At 35.3% G+C, this 21299-nt stretch overlaps 1 protein-coding gene across 8 annotated transcripts in view; it reads left to right on the top strand.

Annotated features, from left to right (window-relative positions):
- Positions 1-21299, top strand: part of GPHN (gephyrin) — a 301131-nt gene that overhangs the window by 227497 nt on the left and 52335 nt on the right. For 6 of the 8 annotated variants that reach the window (XM_059820021.1, XM_059820014.1, XM_059820015.1 and 3 more), the window contains one exon: positions 19197-19239. In XM_059820021.1, coding sequence (XP_059676004.1) covers positions 19197-19239 — 43 coding nt within the window. Of the gene's footprint in view, positions 1-16767; positions 16831-19196; positions 19240-21299 lie in introns of all 8 variants that reach the window. The other 2 variants (XM_059820017.1, XM_059820016.1) reach the window with 1 other exon arrangement.

Below are 21299 nucleotides of genomic sequence, written 5' to 3' on the forward strand. Positions count from 1 at the left end.
TAGTCTATTATAATACCTAAGTCAGCAAGTGGTCACTAATAATTTATGTGGAAATTCTTGCTGGGTTCATCTTTACCAGAAACATATCCAAACTGCTGTACAGATACCAATTTTGTTGAAGTCTAAGGAAGTTTTGTTGGGGCTTCTGATAATTAATTTTTCCACCCCTAGAAAAAAATCAAGATTTTTTTAATGCATTTATAAGAACCACGTCTTTTTAAATTTCATTTTTTAGGCTGCTTTTACTCTTTCTTCACAGCCAGTTGTCATCAGAACATTATTAATCTAACAAAAGTTAAGGGAAGAAAAAAACCCAAAACTCGGACTACTCTTTGTAATTGAAACATGAAATGTTTTCAACCAAAGAAAGGATTTTCAGATTTGTTAGGAAAAGAAAACCTACAAATAACCTGAGAGTCTTTTTTTAATACTTGAGTTATGTCTGAGCGATTAATAGTATAGAAAAATGGGTATCTTGTATAAACAAAGTGTTTCTTAAGCAATCGGTAAAACTGTAGTGTTATCAATTAACTTGTGTTTGTGCTGAAAGCTTTCTATAGTGGACAGTGTCCCTCAAGAATCACAGCACTTTGCTTTGCTTAGGGACATAATCTGCAGATTTCTACTGACCTATATCTGGCCACTAGCCATTTAACTTTGCAAGTTATTCTGGTTTTTGGTGCAGTGAGATTGAAGAAAAACCTCCATTGTCAAAATGCTGGTTCTGACCATCTGAAAACTTAAAGATACACAGGGAAGAATAGGACCTCTAATGGGTCTTCACACTGTACCCTTTGCAGAGTTAGGATAAAACTAATAGTTTTAAATGAAAGAGATTGGTAAAGCTTCATCCTAGAATACCTTACTATCCTAAAATAGTGTCAGTTATTTAGGGGAGGAAGGATTGACAGTTGTCTTCAGATTCATCATTAGTTTAAATTATTTTATAAATATAGTACTTTTTTTTTTTTTTTTTCTTTTGAGAAGCTTCCACCTTAAGAGGCATAAATTTGGAGTTTCTGAAATAGCTGGTCATGGAAACTTAATGAACCCCCTGCTACTATCTCAGTGCTGGAACCACCTATACAGAAAACCTTCAGAGACCCTTACTGTGCCACCATTTCTTTTTTAACAATGTTTTCTTTTCCCCACTGCACAACCAGGCTCGGCTCCCTTCGTGCTCATCCACCTATAGTGTTTCTGAGGTATATTTTGCACGTGTTCTCTCACACAGTCGACCTGCTCACCCATCACACTTTTTTGGTTTTATTTCTTTTTTCTTTTTTGCATTGCACTGTGCACAAGTGGGGACAAATCAGCTGGGGGGGACAGATTTTGCATGATCAATCTGCAACCATGTTCAGCATGGTTTTAAAATCACTGTACCAGTCTGGGACCACCATGATGTGCAGTCTAGCTAGGCAACTGCTACATAACATATAAGCATAAATTATATAATTAAAGCATCCTTAATTATCTCTTATATTAAAATATAAATAATAAACTTACAGATGTCCAGGCTGCAAAACACTTCACTGGTTAGTCTGACCCATTTTCAGCCAGTGAAACTGGAGAGACTCTGTAAAGATGGCCATCACATTATGATTACTAATTACCTGTCTAGATATATGTGGGTTTATGATATCTGAAGTTCATTATTAATTTCCAAAGCTCCAAATATGCCAAAATGCATATACTGTTCTAAATACTTCCATATCAGCTTCATGATAGTCTTCTGTAATAACGTATAGTACCATCTTAGCAAGAATTGAAAAGAAAAATACATTCAGTTGTAATTAGGAGAAAGATGTTAAGATAAACTAGAATCCACATCATCATGGGATAAAAACAGAATTCATAAATACTGTCAAATTAATGCCATGACCCACTGTGTAAAGATTAGGCTTCAGCATATTGTTATAATTGATTAATGGATGAGTATCAAAAAGATGGACTTGAGGTTTTCTGCAATACTGAATCAGTCTTGAGCATGTGCAGTTATTTACTCTGTATTTTAAAAGAATCCCTTAAAGTTGACAACATCTCATAAAAAGATGACAGTTCACTCTATTGCACACTGCGGGCCAAGTTCTTGACCTGATGTGAATGTTCTATTAATGAGCATCATACAAAATGCAAACATAAGGAGCTCACCTACTCAATCACTTTGTCCCTAAGCAGGAAGATATGTGTGTAAGCAATACTTTGCTGATGTGTGTCTAATTTGTTCTCAAAAGCTTCAACTTCTCAAGCAATCATTCCTGGCACTTCCTTATCTATAGTAACAGAAAGTTTTTTTCTAGTTTCAGTGTATGAACAGGCAAAAGATCTAATAAAGTTTTTAAGAAGAAAGATGCTTACCAGTTTTTCTGTCATAGATAAATAGTTGCTGTCTGGCTCCACCAGGAGACAAGCTGTTTTAAAAATAATCAAGTATGTGTTCTTAAAAGCACCTAATATGTATTCTGCAGTTTGTTGTGCCTTGTTACTGTATTATATGAAAGCCTTTCTGTTTTTATCAAGATTATCATAAAACATCAATATGGAATAAATGAGTAATGCTATACTCATACACATACAAAGACACTTTTTTCTAAGTTAATACAGGAGCAAGAAATAAAGTTTAGTGCTTACAGATGCAGGAGAAACGCCATCCTCACTTAACCAGCTATTCTTCTGAATGATGTGTATGAAATTAAGAAAAAGCACTGAATCAACAGGCCTTTCAGCTTGATGACACTTTGTTTCCAAAGAATCCAACCGTGACAGTTCATATCAGCAAAAATGGTGAACATGCTTTTACAGATTATGAAGTAAATAAGTCACTTTCAGGGAAACTGGACTCTTCATGGTTTGCCTGCAACTTCAGCCAGTTGTCCTTTTCACGTTCTGGAGGGATCACTGTCTTCGAAAGAAGTACAAACCAAGGTATTGTGGCTGGTGACTGGTCAACATGTATGGGTCTCCTGCTTGATCAGATCCCCAAAACTATTTTGCCTTCTCCAAAGCTATCAAGCTGTAGTACCAATTAGTGATCTTGGAATAGCTAGATTCTACTGGAGCTGAAGAAGAAAATTGGAGTATTAAGTGCATGACAACTTGGTGAACACTGTCTGCAAAGGATGGCTTTGCAATTTGTAGTAAATAGTCTGCTAGCTGAAGTATCAAGGTGGCAGTGCGAGACTGTACAAGCAATTCGTCCTTTATTCTCTGTCCAAAGGGAAGATCTTCGTATCTAAAATGCAGATAACCTGGCTGCCTAGTGAACCGGATCTTACGATGCAGTTAAAAAATTTCTAGCTGATCAGAATTTCATGCTTATGAAACATACAGTGCAAGACCTAAACTGCCCTCTCTTAAACTGCAAACTGAAGGTGTAAAAAAACATATGGATATGTTTTTCTCTGGTGGCTGGATAACACCCTGTGTATTTTTTAACAGACTGTTTGAGCCAGTGACACATCCAAAGGAACAAATCAATTGAAACTGAAGATCTCTGTGGCAATTGTAGCTATTTGAAGAGGCAAGGAGGGATTGGAGATTCTCTGGGGTCCATAAAGGATTTGTAATGTAGTTTCTAACTTTGTAAGAGACTCTTTGTTCAGAAATACAGCTTAATGTCAGGATGCATGGCCAGCAATGCTCAATGTCATCTGCTATTATTTTGGAAAATGGGAAAGCCTGGTATGAGTAAACAACGTCCTGACCTCTAAATTATATGATAGAAAATCTCCCAAACTGAGGTATTGTTAAATTGAGTCCAAAAGCCTGCTATTAGTTTTGATCAAGGGGAAGAAAAGGAGTAATGTTGTATTGCATAATGTCTCATATCCACGGGGAAAAAAGGACCATGCTTTTGATAGGATCTCAAGGTTATTTCTTCTGTCTACACCTATTTCTATGGTTCTTATTCCAAGAAAATATTCTTCTTAAGCTGATTCTTGAGCACGAAGTTCAGAGCTTCCTAATTTTATACGTCCAAGTCATCACAAAATAGCTTTGGACCCTTAGAGGACATCAGGAACACAGAGACTAGAGAAATGGAGTCAGTGCTGTGGGAATTCAGCTGAACGTGCCTTCTGACAAAGGTACAACAAAAGATAAAAGAAAAGATAACCTGATACAAACAATTTCTGAAATCTGTTTTTTGGAAATAGACTTTGTAGATTCATCATGAGAAATTTCCTTACAATTTTAATTGTTGAGAAAAGATCTTGAATTGGATTAATTGGCACTCCTAACGCTAAGATTGCCAAAAAGGAAAGTGAGTGTACTAGCAGGAATTTTTTTTCTGCTGTTACATAAAAGGTCTTTGTTTGAAGAAGTAAAAGATCTTCCAGCAGAAGAGAAACTTGGGATCTGTGTATTCTGCATTGTGAAGAATTTGAGATAGAATTTGCTACCTGATTTCTTTCGTAGAAAACATCCTTGTAGAGGCTATTTTGCATCTCAGAGTCCAATAATTAGGAAAAGCTTCTTTTCACCTTTTCCTTTCTGCTGTCACCAGTTGGACTGGTGAAACTGTGGATGCAGTCAACTGATGCCTGCCTGTTTGAGAGAAATGGGCAGAAAGTTTTTAAAAACTTTTACTTACATTTAGTTACAGAAAGGTTTTCATAGTTTGTTGAACTCCAGGCATTATAGGGTGGTAGTATTGTATACCTACTTAGCCCCAGTCAGCACCTTAACAATTCTACTTGTCTAGAATGAGGTGCTGTCTTTGGTTCAATTGAATTAAATCAAAGTGAGTTTCTTTAAAACATTATTCCCTTGTAGCAAGAGCAACAAAACTTTAATGCTCTAAAATAGTATAATGATAAAATATAAATTCATATTCCCTTTGAATTTCACAATATGCAATAAAATTTTCCCCCCTTCATGAAAACCAGTTAGCTTCCTGCCTGTATTTTCTGTAAATGTTAGCAGGACTACTTAAATGATTTTTCGAAGAGTAGAAATATTAATTAGGAATCATACTGACTTAGCAGTTGTGCAGTAGAGTATGTGTGTAATATATCTATAATTTATTTATTATCCAGTTGTCACAAAACATAGTAATTTATTTTTTTTAATAGCAGTAGTTCACTTAAGAAATTATTAAATCAGATTGGCTTCACTTACATTTTTAGAAGTACTCTGACTTCAGCTTGTATCTTAAAAATAGTGTACAAAATGTAAAACTTAATGGATTGACCAATAAAGGTCCATATTCTTGTAATTTATAAAATTACATTTGCGTAGTATTATGCAATGGCCCCATTTTTTATGCTCATTTGTATCTCAGACTTTTTATTACCAGCATCAATCTCTCTCTCTCTCTCTTTGTCTCTCTCTTTCTCACCCTCTCCTGGCTTCTGCATGCGCTGTGTGTTTGGCTAAAAGCGTAATGAAGGAAACCTATTGATCTGCTTGTTGAAAGTATAGTGGCAGCAAAATGTTTACTGCAGTGCTATCCCCTCCTTTTATAAAAAAAAGTAAGTTTTTCAAAGAGGGAGACGCTCAGGTCTGTAGCTTGTCATGTTTTATTTAGCCTCATTGAGTGGTTAGAACATGATGCTTTGTGTTGTGAAAGATCTGCAAAGTTTTATATTAGTTTTCTTTCCCACAAAGTACGTTATTTCCATTAAAATAGTTTTGGAATATCTATTGGCTGCATACTGATTGATGGGATTTGATTGTATACTTAGCATTGTTAATAAAACAACAGAAACTTGTATTATCTTACCTGATAATATAAGATCAGAGGGACCAGTACAGGGAATTAAGTATGAGCAGTATTCAGAGAACAAGAGGAAATACTGTTTCCTGCAACAGGTAGTTGACTTCAGAAGTCCATTCAGAAACTGCAGGAAGATTTTTAAATGCTCTAGGTTAAAGTATTCTGTATTGTATACATTACAAAATGTTGTAAATAGCTGAATCTTGTTCTTTAGAACTAAAGCCAAGTAAGAGACTGTTTCTCCTTCTACTTAGGCTAGTGCTGAAAGGCCGAGAACCGCTACTCTGGCTTTCAGGTGTTTACTACCAGCATAGAACCTAGAATTCAATTTTAGATACAGGCTAAGTTAAGTTCACTGTTGATATCTGTTGTAAATCTGCACTACATAGCACAATTGATTTGAGGATGGGTGGACCACTTATATCTTAAGGGCAGAGGGGACTACTTTAGACAGTCAGATTCAAGAGCATTCTTAATGTGTGCACAGTAAGCCCAGCATTTTGAATTTGCTGTCTACACGCAAATTCTGCATCCAGGACTTCCAGAAGGCTTTTCTGGCTCCAAGAAGGTATGCCAGCTTCCTCGTGCTGGCTTAGGAATGTGGCAGCCCTGTATACTTCATCGTCCTTTTTTTCAATTTGGTTTCTTACTTTTTTATCTAAAATATTTCTCTAGATTTCTAACCAGTGGGCCAATTAATGCAATTTTTGAGTTAGTTTATTCTGATATTATAAAACTTTCCAGAAGCAGTTTGCCACATAAAAAATTTAGAAGAATTAATTTAACCATGATAATTGACTGTGCAGTTGTCAAATAACTGAAAAAGTCTTCAGTCAATTCTTACGCACCCCAGAATGCTTTAATGTCAGTATTGGTTTTATAATTATGGAAGTATTTTAATATAAAGGAAAATCCTAAGTGAATCTCCATATACAATGTCTGAAACTTGAATTGCATATTGTTAAATGTCTGTCTCTAGCAATGTTTTTGAAGATCATTAGAATAACAGCAAGAAGAGTATTACATAATTCTAAGAAATGTAAATGGATTTGAAATGCCATAGGTTATAATGAGTGAATTATTTGGTTTTGTTATTGGTCAGATTATTAGGCTGGCTTTGTACTCAGTGTTTATGCCCTTGACTTGTACATTTTTGAAAACATATTATGCACAAACTTGATTAGCGTGGCACAAAGTTTATATTTTGTTACATCAATTAGCTTCCACTTCTGTAATATGAATATATCCCATAAATAGGGAAAGCACAAACAAAATTGGTCACATACAGTAATTTCCAGAACAGGATTTCCTTTTTCTTTGCTTTTTCTTTTGTAAACTTTTCAGTCTATATATCAGCTGGACCTTTTTTTTTTTTTTCCAGTACAGAGAAATTCATTCAACCCTTACAATCACAGGGTGACATAATTCAAGTGAAAAAGTGTTTCAGGAGATGGAAGACCACAACCAAAAAGAGTGGACCTGTGCCTTTATTTTCTCTAACATAAGATCACTCTCATGGCATAAAGAAAGATTGCTCTTAGGCGATTAAAGCTATGCTTTGGATAGGGGAGACAAAATGAAGTGAATATAAGCAGTTCCTCTCCATTCTCTTCTCTGCTTTCAAGCAGAAGTCCAGCAGATAGAGAATTTGATTCTTTACACCTGACATAAACATACTGATCCATTGAAGAAAAATTGCTACATTAAAGTCTGATTGCCTATCTCATTGCCTTATGAACCTGATATGCTTTGTAGAGATGCTCTTTGAAATTTGAAATAATGTTTTCCCAAGTTAGCTTTGTTCATTAGAGGGAATGCTGAGGTTTTCCTATTGTTTATGGACACGGCTTTCATTAACTTGCCAGGTATGTCCTTAACAAGATCCTCAGCTTGAAGACAGAAAAATATCTTGATTAAAAAAACCCCATGTCTTTATGTATCTGTGATATCTACAGTTCAGAAATAAATTAACAAAACAGAGCCAATAAGGATCCACTAATCATCTGGGTTTTGTCCAACTATATTGGTACAGTCTAGTCGTGGTTTTCTGTGGGGTTTTTTTGCAGTTGCTAATAGAACAATGAGGTTTTAAGTAAAATAAAAATAGGTAGGTATTTCTCTTTCAAACATGAACAAGGCATCAAAGCTTTCTATTTGGCTATTGCCATTTACAGAATTACATTATTTCTATTGCATTTTGCTTTGCTAATACTACTACCTTACTCTAGGCTTAAGAAGAATGAATTAAAATTCTTACTTTTAGAGAAATGTGGTTTCCTCAGAGCACATTAAAATCCAGAAATTTATGAAAAGCCAGTGATCTAGTTTCCCTATTTGTAGAAAATAGCTTTGCTAGTTCTATCTTTGTTCTTGTTATTAGGATTAGTAGTAGCACAAAATATCTTGTGTAGCATTCTCGCTGCCTTACCAGAATAGAGAACTGTTCTTGCTACAAGAGCTAGATGTCATATCAAGAAAGGCATTCATGACAGCTCATGAGTGGCAAAACTTCAAGTTACATCAGGAAGGAGAGTGCCATTATTACAATAATCTGATCAAGGTATACATGAATAACTTCGATGAATGACTTACAATAAAAATACTTACAATACTTACAATACTTACAATAAAATTGATTTTTAAAAATTCATTAAGAAAGGTTACTGTATTTGTCCTTTAAATACAATTTATCTTTGTTTACCCACTGCTGAATCTCAAATTAGATCCATTATTATGGGTTCAAAATAGAAGCAAAATTTTACTTAATCCTACAGCTTCTTTGTGCATGGTACTTACATGTGACTTCTGTCAAATAAAATTAGCCCTTCATATTAACGTTTTGCACTTATTCTTTTGTTCTCTACTAATAAGTTCAGTTCAAACACTAAGTTTATTTACAAAGAGCTATTTAACATTCAGGAGAGTGGTAAAAACTGGGATTTGAATGGCATCTCATTTCATATTACAGATTTTGGCTTAAAGCTTATCTATGCGACTTATCAAAATTGTAATATTTTGTTGATTTTTATTATGGTAAAATGCTTCCCAGCTCTGCATTTATCAGAGAGAGAATAAATAGAATTCAAAGTGTCTATTAGGAAGCATAGGCACTAAGAAATTGAATGATAAAATCACAGTTATTTTCCAGATGTTATGTACATTTCTATATTCTAAAAATCAAGTAATTTGGAAATAATTTCCATCCTTCCCCATTTGAAACTTTAAAGTTCTTTGCTTTTTGTTTCAAGACAAGTCTTTATGTTTCAATTTTAAATACCCATCTCTGAATTTTTCCCTTTCTTCTTCTTCCACAAAATAAGGAGACATTTCACCCTGCCTTATGGTAGAGATGTGCAATCTTTTATGAAACAAAATAGATCGAGTCAGAGAGCTATGAATGTCATTTTCCTTTTCATTGGTTATAGTTTAGACTCATGTATGTAATCTACATTTGCATTTTCCAAAGTCAGTCTTGTTATTATTTCTCTATAATTATATCCATTTAAGCAAAGGGATTTTTTCCATTTTCTTGTGCTGTACCATACCTTGGACTGTATGGCATCAAAACTGGCTTGATTAGATGTAGTTGTGAGATTTCTTTTCTAGACAACCACTGTTTTCTTTTTAAATCCAGTAGCAAGCTGCTCACCAGCATACAACATTTAGTATTTATTTGTTTGGGTTTTACTACTTAAACCAGTTTGTTTGAGAAGCCAGACATTAGTTTGTATTCTGTTACACTAGTAGTAACACTCGGTGCAACTGCTCTCTAGGTTCAGCTCCCAAAGCAATCTAACTCTTCAGAGTCAGATTCAGTAATAGAATCTATGGAAAATTAGTCTAGAGTCTGAAATAGTAATAAATCAAGTAGATCAAAGCTTCTATTACATTGCTATTACTGCTTTTGGAGTAACTGCTGATGTAAAATGCCATACGTGTGATCTAATTTATATGTATCTCTAGTGGACATTGTCTATTTTAACACATGGAAATCAAATTAGATATACACAGCAGTGTCAGTATCAGTAACGTACAGCTCAAATATCAGTGGGTTCCCATCAGTGCTCTCTATATTATCTTCCTGTTTTTCCAGTTTTTCAGATGCACTTTTGTAACATGGAAACAAGGTTTTTTGCTAAGCATAATTACCATAAATTTTTTCATTTAAGAGCTGGAGGGGAGAAATCTATGGATTTCCAAGATTCAGTTCTGCTAGAATCGCAGCCAAATCACTATTCTGTTCCCAGGCACATAACTGCTGTGGGGAGGCTGGTGGTTGTCGTTGTGCTGGACCTTGCAATCCAGACTGCCAAATTCAAGACAGCACTAAAGGAATGTTCTCTTTTTGAGCCTTTGAGGCTCAAAGCAAAATCCTAAATGCAAATCCTCTTCCTGCGTTTGTATTTCTGATCACTTTCAAAAATAATTTCTAACTTGGGTTTGACAGTAGAGTTCTCAGTGCAGCGTTTGCTCGATTCCAGCCTCTCCATTCCACAGCTTATGAACCCTCTGAAGTCATCTTGTTATTCATCCATGTTGATTCTGATTTCACTTTAAGGATTCACCTCAGGAATATAGTCTGTGTTTCTGGCTCAACTCAAAGGCAGAAACCTAGCTCTTCATACAGTAAGTTCACTGTACTGATATTTACTGCTCAGATGGATTCACAGAATGAAGCTTTCTTTTCCTTAGAGTTGTTGCTCCCTAGTTTGAATCTTAACTTAAAAGAGCTTTATTCATTTTTATACTAGAAAGTGTAGAAGTCTGAATACAGTATACATCAGTGACTATAATATACACCATATATAAGAATATTGTTACCTGTGTTTACTAGTTTTTGCTCTTGTACTTGAGGCCCTTCAAATTTGATGCTTCTAGCTCAAATAAAAATGTTAAGCTTAACTAAAATCAACTACTTTGGAGTTACGCAAGTGCAGAAATTCTGATCAAACCACATGGGGAAACGTATGATTTGTTCCTGCTCATATAACTAAAAAAAGTAGTCCAACCATTCGCTTTAGAATGATAATAACTATAAAAATCTCCAACCAAAATTGCTGGCAAACACCAATGGAAAAAGCTGAAATTTAACTTTAAAAACCCAAGAAATTGGGTGATGGCCTTTTGTTGACTCTTTAGGCCTGAAGGTTCACTGGTCAGTTGGTTGGTGGCTTTTGAAGCTTATTGTTTTGGTTTTGTTGTTCCTGTTTTCCTGCGTTCATATTCTTTTAACATAGAAATGCAAGGAATGTTACCTGTGTAGTCAGCTTCCAGGAAGACAAGATGGTAAGCGTGAAACATGGGTTGCAGGCTTTGTTCGCAATTACAAGTTTGATTCGAGATCCTTTGAAGGTCAATGGAGAGATGCTTTTTTGCTCCCACAGACCTTGGATCAAAGGGGTGGAGGCCCCTAGGCCTTGGACCGGGTAGGAACAAAAGCAGCAGAAGCTAAAAGTTCCAAACAGGCCTCTGTCCCTTCCCCACCAACATTTATTCAGATATTGACAATAACTAGATACTAAGAAAACTGAATTTTGTTTCCCAGTTGTAGCAGATGGGGTGAATGGTGACTACAGCTATCCTGCTTTCAGTTCAGGAGACGTAGCTGTCTGCTATCGTGCTAACACGATGCTGTAGCAGAAGGCCCTGAATGGGTACAAAGGCAGACTATATTGCATTTTCTGTCTCCATATTAATGCAAACTTCATGTTTCATGCTGGAAAAACTTCTTACACCATTTTCAGGGGTACTCATTTTCTGTGTGTCCTTGAGACACATACTGAATGATGTTCACATATGCTGAGCACTCCAAATGCAGTTGAAATAAATGACAGCTGAGGGGCTTTGCATTCTGTAATCCAGCCGTAGGCATGTCAAGTTAAATCTAGTCTAGATGTCTCTGGGTCTCAGTTTCCCGTTTGTAAAATCAAGTTATCCCTCTGCTTCACAAAGCTTTTGTAAAAATAAATTCCTTCATGTGTATTAGGACGTTTTATATTGTAGAACCGGGCACAACAGAGAAATCTATAAAGAACTAAATAATTCCCCATTAAGAAGAGAGTTTGGATAATGTTCAGTAAGTAAAACATGAAACTAGTTTTTGAACAGGGAGATTAAAATGAAATAGCCTTATCTTGTCTCATGCAGAAGCCCTGCTGAAAATAATTATGATGAAATCATAATGCCTGCATGTCAAAGGAAAAATGAGAGTTGCACACATAACATTAATCTGATAGTTCCTAAATGTTGTGTTTCGCTTCAACTTGCCAATTTTGCTTGACTGTATTTGAATGAAGAATTTATTTTAAAATTCTGATTTTGAGAGTCACATCATTCAAGAAAAATAGTCTCCATTTTTTGCAGTAATGTGGAAATTTTGTTGTTTTAATGCTGCGTTGCAATTGGCTGTTGCTGAGTCAAGAAATAGAAATGTGAACATAATTGAAGTTTTATTTAAAAGCAAAATATTTGTAATAGAAATGAAACCTTTAAAAATGTCAACATCATTAGTGTATGTCAAGGGTTAGAGAGTAATTTATGGTGTGCTTGAGGACAAAAATTTCTATACATCACTTATGTATTTTTAGTCCATCTGATTGACAGCAGCTTAAAAAGCTGGTTGAACTGGGATGGACAAGGAGTTTAAAAAGTCTTAAAGCTGGTCAGATAGGATATAACTCCGACATCTAGCTTATACTTGTAAGGATAAGTGATTCATCAATCAAATTGCCAGGGTGTGAGATTGTATGAAAATAGGCAAATAAATCCCATTTCTGTGGCGGACAACAAGAACCTCTTTCTCTTGTATCTCTTTGGAAAGAATATTTATTCTCTCTGCCTTTATTTACACTACCTACTTCTCGAACTGGAGAATATTTCCAGAGCATTTGGGGTTTGTTTAAGATTTTCATTCAAACAAATAAAAGATCTTGTTCGCAGCTAAGAATACAAGTAGTAGAATATTTTATTTTCCCAAGTGCAGTGTTCCTAGAGATTTCTTGTGTCTTACAAATCCCACTTAGATCCAGTTAGCACAGGTTAGAAATACCTGTTGGAGGTTGTGCACAAATTATTTGGCAAAAATTTTTATGTCTTGGTTTAATAAGGGCTTTAGCTTACACAAGATGCGTATCCTCTCCATATTTGGGTCTTATAATTAATACTGCTTCTCTGAACAAAACCAGTATGATCTTGAATAAGCCCTGAACAGCCCCTGAAATACCACAGAAACATGCTGCCTTCCAAGTGTTACTCACACAGCATATCTGTATGCTGTCCCATACTCTTAAGAACACAAAATCCAGCTCATATTTTTTTCTCATACAAATGTAAATGTTTCACTAAAATTCCTGTGAAGAAACAAAACCCACTTTCTTTCTCTTTGACTCTTTTTATTCTCAACTATCAAGCCTATGCTGCCAGTTTGTAGTAGCAAGTTTGCTTTCCCATTAGCTTTCTGAGCAGCAGTTTACTATTTTATCTCCTTTTTTGCTGTATGTATCATAGTTCTTCCTGTTTTCTCATTCAATGAGGTGTTCAGCTTGCAATTTTAGTTGATGTGTAAGGTTTTGTTTGAACCCTATTCTAGTAATAAATGTATTGATTTTGCATCTCCAGGACAAGGTCAATTTCTGTTGAGAGACAATGACTAATCAGCATCTTACTTCCATCCCAGAAAACTGCCCTTTGCCTTTTCATTTCATTTTGTTCCAAATATTGGATAATATGGGGGTTTTTTATACTGCTCCTGTGAAAGGAACCAAGTCAGCCCTCATGTTTCTGCGGTGTATTCATCAGTCCACTTCCACCGTCCTGTTTGAACAGTAGTTAGGATGAACCATAATCTGACCATAAAATTCCATGTGCATGTGTGTTCGTAGTCTACTGGCAAACAATGATCAAAATTAAATATATCTTTATGTAAAGTGTAGGTGACTAGGAAAAACCTTAGAAAAGAGAACTCAATAATATATGGATGAAGACATAAAGGCATATTCAAGATTTGAAGATTACTTTTGTTCAGTGTCCAGTCTACCAAGCATAACACTTACTAAGTGGTAAAAATCTGCTCCTAAAATGATTTTGCCTTCAAATGACTTTTTGCTTATTTCTTCCCACTGACTCCAAATGAGTAATTCTGTGTGTAGAATACTACATTATTCCTATTTAAATTTTGGTGAGATGAATCCCACCAACAGTGCTGCTCCTTTTTAAAAATATGTTTATGAGTAATGTCTGCTGCTGTCAGATTCCTTCAGTTCACTTTCCTTTTCCTTTCCCTTTCAGAGGTGTTCTCAGTGTAACAAGAAAAAATTATTCTGTAGTTTTGAACTGACTTTAGTCCTAATTCAGATGGCCATAAAGCATACTCTTAGGACCTTGCATATTCAGCTCAGTGTAAAAGTGCTGTTTCAATAGGAATGCATTCCTGAAATAGGACAATTGTATCTTGTATTAGGATTATTTAATCCTCAAATACTTTGTTAAATGTTTTCTGAAGTACGCAATTCCAGATATACTTTTCCTGTGAAATTTTTTTAACCGCCTCATTTTTATATTCCATATTAATTCAATCAAAGCAATTGTCTCTGTTCTTCAGATTAGATTTAAACCAATTTTTTAATGAAACCAACCAATGTATTTCGTTACATTTTTCAGTTTGCTCCTAGTTTAACCTTATGTATATTGCTTAGAACAACAGGCCAAATCAATTTTTATAGTATTATTACACCAGTTTGAGACATTGTTATTCATGGTTTAGTTTTATTTTATGTATTTATTTACAGATACTGATTAATGTATCCCCACTTTTAGGAGGGGAAAATATATTTTAGGCAAGAGACACCATGCAAACCCCTACAGTTATAAATCAGATCATGTGTGATTTGAAATTTATTTAAAGCAGGGAAGTATTTGGGAGACCATTCAAATGGCATGTGCACAGAGTATAATGTACAGAACTCAGATCATGTAATTACTAATAAATCGCATGTAGAAGAAAACAGCAGCAGCATACTTTCCCACATCACACAGAATAAATTGTCTTCATAAAACTGCTGAAGTTTCAAGGAGAGGTTATATGAGTTATGCACTTTCTCACCGACAGTAAGTTGTAGTAGGTACAACACCTCATAAAGAGGCCTGCCCGGTGTTTATGAGACAGTTAGATTTCTTAAATTGTTAACGGCTGCTGTGCTTTGCATACCCTGCTTCCTTCATTACAGCTTGGCAAACTCATTCCCTTTGCTGTACCTTAGTCCTCTGTGTCTGTATGTATGTTTGGGTTTCTGCTGGTGGTTCCACATTCTGCATGCTTTCCTAAAAGTGGAGCAATGTGCTTTCCCATAAATGATAAAGATTATGGATTAGCCTCCTACAGGCTCTGTGTCCCTGAGCAAGGGGCTCTTTCTGTTGGTGGTAACTCCTGTTTTGATGTCGTTGTTCTGAATTGTTCTTCATGCTGTAAAATTGAGTTGAAATGTACTCCCATAAGAGTTAGCTTTTCATATTGGGCTGGAAACTCTTCATCTTTGTGTAGCAATTTGTTTTATTATAACCAATGGCTTTTAATTGTACCTCCCATAATGAAGAGCTGACTTAATACTCTGTGCTAATCTTGTTATGACTTTAAAAAGGTAAGTAATTTCTCTAACCATTCCTAACAGTCATGGTAAAGTGTTAAAGAGTTTTTCAATTTTCTTTTTTCTTTCTTTTTCACATGAATTTTTCACTTGTAGCATGAACTTTTCTTTGTGTCTTTTTCTATTTTTCTTGTAAAAAAATTTTTGTGGACTGATTTTTATTTGCAGCAAAACATATCATGTAGATTTAAATTAATCCAATTTAGTACAGTCATCGATTTCATTTTTCAGACCAATCATGATTGATAGATAGAAATTGTCAGCAGGACTCTTTATTTTACCATTCCCTTAATTTATTTTTGAGTACTTTATTTGACATTCTATTTACTACTTCAGCCTATGGGAGAAAGCTTACTCTGCATTCCAGCCTGATGAAATTATATCTTAAAGAATGTAAAATCCAGTTTGCTTAAAAACCAGAGTAATGTGAATTGAATGCTTTGGGTTTGGTTACATTCTGCCTGAACTACACAGGGGAATGGTACTGGCTGGTAGCCCACTGTATCTTCTGCCAAGGTACATTGTGAGCCAAGAGGCTGTAGAATGGACAAAGAATAAATCTCTACTTTCCCTGTGAAAGGAGAGACAGCCATAGGTTGTTATTTCTGTAACTACCTGTGAATGAGAAGAATTATAGTAAATAATACTACTAATCATTTGCCCTGGTCAGTCATGGTACTATATGCAATGTAATATGGATACTTTACTTAGCAGTAGCTGTGAAAAGAATATCAATTTTTCGTAAACGTCACAAATAACAAAGTAGTAAAGCATACAAATAATGAATATGATGAAAGGCACTGAAAGCACATGACCCCATTTATACAAAGCTCCATTGCTGCTAAAACTGTATATGTTAGAAAACTGGTGGGTTTTATTAAAAATAATTTTTACTGCAGTTTTGTTTAAAACTAGCATTTAGGATATCAATGTGCAATTCATATTAAACAAACAGAAGTATTATGTAATAACTAATTTTGATGTCAGTTATGTTAAAACATGGTTTGTATTCTGCAGCTGTGAGCATAGGTTGGGAAACGATCAAGTCTAGCTGATCAAGCCTTTTATTTTATTATCATGGATTCCTCTTCCACAGCTGCTTTTAAAATTTGTGGGAAGCAAATTATTTCTCATACTGCATATGTTGCCCATCAGGTGAGTGATAACATGGAAACTGTAGGCTGGGTGTAAGAAGTCAAAAAGTAAATTTAAAGTCCTCTGTGTGCACAGAATTTAAAAAGTTACCTGTAAGAGGCTGCGTGTGAAGCCAGCTGTCTTGTTACCATTGTCATTTGGACACTGTAAGAGCAAAACTTTGTCAGCACGTTTTTTTGTATTAGAAGATTTGATCTGCAAATCTCAGCTGCTCTGTTCATTATAAATCTCTTGTTTTTGTCCATACACTAGCTCCACTATAGGTTGGAAGGGCTTAAAGATGAACTGAGGAGGAATAGAGGCTACAACTCGAGAGTAACTATTACTGCTCAAAGGAGCTGTTTTCCATTCGCAAACATTGCTTTGCGCTATGGGTTTGGGCTCCTTCTGTTCCTCCACTTTGTTGAAGACTCTCTTGACTTCCATTTTACTTCTTTAGCACTGTCTTTGTCTGCTAACATTTTTCCTCCTTCTCTAATAGCTTTTATCTGTGTCCTTTGGATCACATATTTTACTTAGTTTGTTTTAGTAGATTGTTTCAAATGTTTGTGTTTTGTATTTTTGGTTTTTTGCCTTTTTCTTTAGGACTATGTTGTCTCACTGAGTTTCATTCCACAGTTTGCTGAATCGCTTGGTTATTTTGCAGCAGGCCCATTCTTCGTTTTCTCTTTTCATATGGTTTTCAGTGAGAAATAAGAGAGCCTCTTCCATTTTAAGCAGTAGTCTTACGTACATAGGCCCATGTCTACTTTTGCACACACCATCTTCTGCCTTGCCACGTCCATCCTGCTTCTTTCTCTCTCTATCTGTGCCTCTCTCTCTTTGGTACTTTCTTTCCTACCATTATACCATCTTTTTGGTCCAGAATTGTCCTTTGGTAAATTACAGGTAAATATTTATGTCTTCAAAGAGAGTTCATGTCATGCCTTTGAAATCTGGTAAAACAACTCTGGGCCAAATTTGGGCATCATTAATATTTTGTTTGCAGTTTTCTTGTGTAGTATTTTTGGTGGGAAGGAGGGAGGGTTTGGTTTTTTTCTGTTTTTTGGGGTTTTTTTAAACAACAGTTTTTTTCAGGGAAGGACACCATAACCCACTCTAAGTTGCAACATTACTTCCATAAGTTATTCCATTACAATAAGTAGACTGTGTTGCGCTGTAGAATCCAATTTTTTTATGTGAATATACATTTGGGGCAAGCTGCTGTGGAACAGAAGAAAGAGGTTTAGAAGTTGGGGCACAGCTGGGTTTCAGCCTTAAATGGTTGTTCCTTTCTGACAACAGCTTTTTGGGGGTTGAGTGTGGACCATTCTTCATCAGTTGTTAGATCATACATACTCACTTTCTAGGCCATTTTTCTGTAACTGCAAATTGAAACTGTAATCTGAAAGATAACCTGGATTCACTCCGCTTTTTCAGCAGAGACAAGTGTTCTGCAGGGAAATTACACCCTCAGCGTCACCTGTGCTATTCCACTTCTTTCACTATGTGTACACGGTTTTACTTTATTAGTCCTCTTGCTGAAATGTAGCAATACATTTGTCAATAAAATAAAAAAGAGAAGAATTCTGTTCATACTCTCTCAGTGGTTTGTCTTCCTGTGAAGTTTACTTTAGCTGGGGTTTTGGCCACACAAAAAGCTTTTTATTCAAGTGTTACCAGTGCAGTCCGCTGACCTGCCAGAAGATAAACTGCAGTTCAAATTAGTTCATCTAAAAACTCGCAACTTCGCTGTTACTATACAACATGCTATGTTTCCAAACCTGGGAAGAATTAACAAGAGCTGATGCTTCAGTATAGATAAAGTTTAAACTGTGTTGTGTTTACAGGACTGATACTCTTCAAATAACAATTCTTTATAAAATCTCCATTGTAAACAGGTGGAACTCTAAATATCCAGTGTTACTAGAATATTAGACTAATACGAATCCTCCAGTTTCCCTGGAGTCAGACTAATGTATCTGGAATAGCACAGTGGCAGCTAAGCATCTAGGAAGAGGATTTGTTGAGAAACCAGTTGTCGTTCTCACACAGTTACTTTTTAAAGTGGAATTGCACTGTAAAATTCATACCAAACATAGCATTTCTTTTAACCAAACAGAAACAACTGAGTAAATTTATCTGGCTCCAGCCAGGAGCTGTTTATACAATTGTGAGTTGCTTATACGATTGCAAAGAAGTCTTATTAAATACCCTCAGAATCAACACAATCTAAATTGAGCACTTTAAACTCTTTCTATAATACCTGAAAATATCAATAATAGCATTTTAAAGCAGGTCATGATAATATAGTTATGGTAGTATTTTGTCTAATTGTGAAACAGGACCTAGACTCAAAGTTACTGTAATTACAATTGTATAAGAAAATGTGGATTTTCGGTTTAAAACTGGAGCTTAGCACATAATTTTAACCACTGTGTTCTTTGATTCTACTCTATTACTGTCCTTAGGCCATCTTGTTTCTTATGGGGGATGGGTGGAATCAAATTGCTTGTATCAGATTCTGACCATCAGCTACTACCCTTCTGCTTAAATATTCTTATGTCATGTAGAATATGTAAGAATGTTGCTGAAAATATGTACAGCCTCTGTCTTAGATCCCAGGAGCTTGCCCATTATATCTCTGTATTTTGCATTCTTGTCAACTTCTGTAGCTCATAGGCTCTGTGCTCTCTCTGCAGGTCCAGTCTAGGTGCAGCAGCAAGGAGAACATCCTCAGAGCAAGTAAGTACTGAAACTTCATAGCTCTATTGAGAAACTAAGACTGCTCAGAAGACAGCAAATGATAGCCAGATGAGAAGAGAAGCATATGGTTGGGACATAAGTGGATTTGCAGAAGAAATTTAATAACTTAAGACAATGAAATTCAGTCCAAAGAGAAAATAGAAGTGTAAATAGCTCATAGTGTCATGTGTTTATGGATAGTTGCCTTTTAATTTTTTCTTCCAAGTTGTTCTTCTAATGACATGAAGGTCTGTGTTGTTTGTGGTGATGTACTGTTGTAAATGATCATGTGTGTGTAAGTTTTATGGGCAAAAAGAATCAACACTCAAAGACAATGAAAATGGAAATTCTCAAGTTGAATATATATGATTTTTATTTTCATACCTGAACATGAAACATGTTGGATTACCAAACCAAACCAAAAAATGCAAAGGTTAAGAACTCAGATTTGGTCCAAATGACCTGTTCTTATTTGCACAACTCCTTTCCTTTGTTTTATGGCACTCTTTCCTAGTAAAAAATTTGATCCACCATATGTATATACATATATAACAACAGGAATAGGAAGTTGTTTTAGTGATAAGAGAGAAGGCTGTCAGGAATATCTTCCTTATGCAACCAATTCACTTAGCTGCTTCAAAGCTAGAGGATTATTTTGTCATACAAAATGTTGCTTTATGTAAGTAGTTATTTTTAGAGCCATCTGACATTTGACATTAGTGAAAACTTGGGAAGGTCTAAGGAGTTGTTTAATGTCATTTACTTGTAATTAAAAAGTACCACTTAGTAATTTTAGAATTTAAAAAAATCATTATTTATTTGTCTGCGTGTCTGTTTAAATGTATGATACCTCTAAAAGAAGAGTTAGCATTTGTTTGTAGGAAGAAATAGGGAGAGAGAAGGGTTAGTAGTTACACATGCGTCTTTCTTCCTTTCTTCATTAAGGTTATTCATGCTAGTGTTAAACCTGAAGGGGCTCTATTTTTGAGTATGTATTTTCTTGGCTTCTCTTGCAGAAATAACGGGTGTTACTTTTGGTGTTGGAACAAAGTTGTCAGAGATGAGGGGATTTTATCTCTTTTCAAAAAAACTGTGTTGAAGAATGCATTTCTCAGTAGATTTTAACAGAACCTTTGACTTAAGCAAATGACGTGTATTAGGCACAGAGTTCTGAATCTGAAAGTAGTACTCTGCACACCATTTAAAGCATTCGAAGCCTCTGAATTCATTCACATTTTAAGTGTTAAAGAGGTCAAATGTTAGTTTCTGAATTAGCGAGCAGTGAATTTCAGGTAGCAGTAAAACATAAACAAACCTAATGGCTGTAGCATAAAGGTTGTTTGCTACCACACAATTCCCCCAGCTTTCACCGCCATGACGTATTTTTTCCTAGCATCTTCCTTCATTTTTTCCAACTTTTCCTTTTAAGAAAATAGTTTCTTAATTTATACAGTCAGGAAAAAGTTTTTAACACATACTGTGTGGAATCTGCTGCACCTGCGGGAATTATGACGCTGCTAAGCAGGGTTTCTTTCTCTATGCAGAGAAGGGTATGGGAAGTTTGACTGTGTCTCGCAAATGCTTTCCTTTCCTTTTCCTCATTTTTATGAGGTTGCTAACAAAATACAGGCATAATAATGGAAAATGTAAGCTTGCTAGGGACATCCCTGTTGTTAAATCCAGGAATGCAGTTTTTCCACTAGTTACACTTTTACCTTACAATAGTGTAATTTGGATCATTTCTCCCTAGTTTACTTATGAGAAAGTCATGTTTAAGAGTGTGAAAAGTCTCAATACAGTTAAAATATATCTCATCAGCTGTTTCTCTCTTCCTCAATATGCCGACTGCTATGTTAAGGAAAGGAATTAAGTCAGTTAGAAATTATTTGTGCTTGACAAATTTGCAGTGCCTCCTTTTATCATCATGTCATCTTTGAAATGCAAAGAGATTGTTCAAATAATTTCTTCCAGAATCTTTCTTGGGATTGCAATTAGATGGCAGTTTTATTTGTCTCTACTTCTTCCCCTTAAAGATAGTTACTGTGTTAACGGCAAGAAAT

This window comes from Gavia stellata, chromosome 7 (genome assembly GCF_030936135.1).
Source record: "Gavia stellata isolate bGavSte3 chromosome 7, bGavSte3.hap2, whole genome shotgun sequence".
Classification (NCBI taxonomy): domain Eukaryota; kingdom Metazoa; phylum Chordata; class Aves; order Gaviiformes; family Gaviidae; genus Gavia; species Gavia stellata.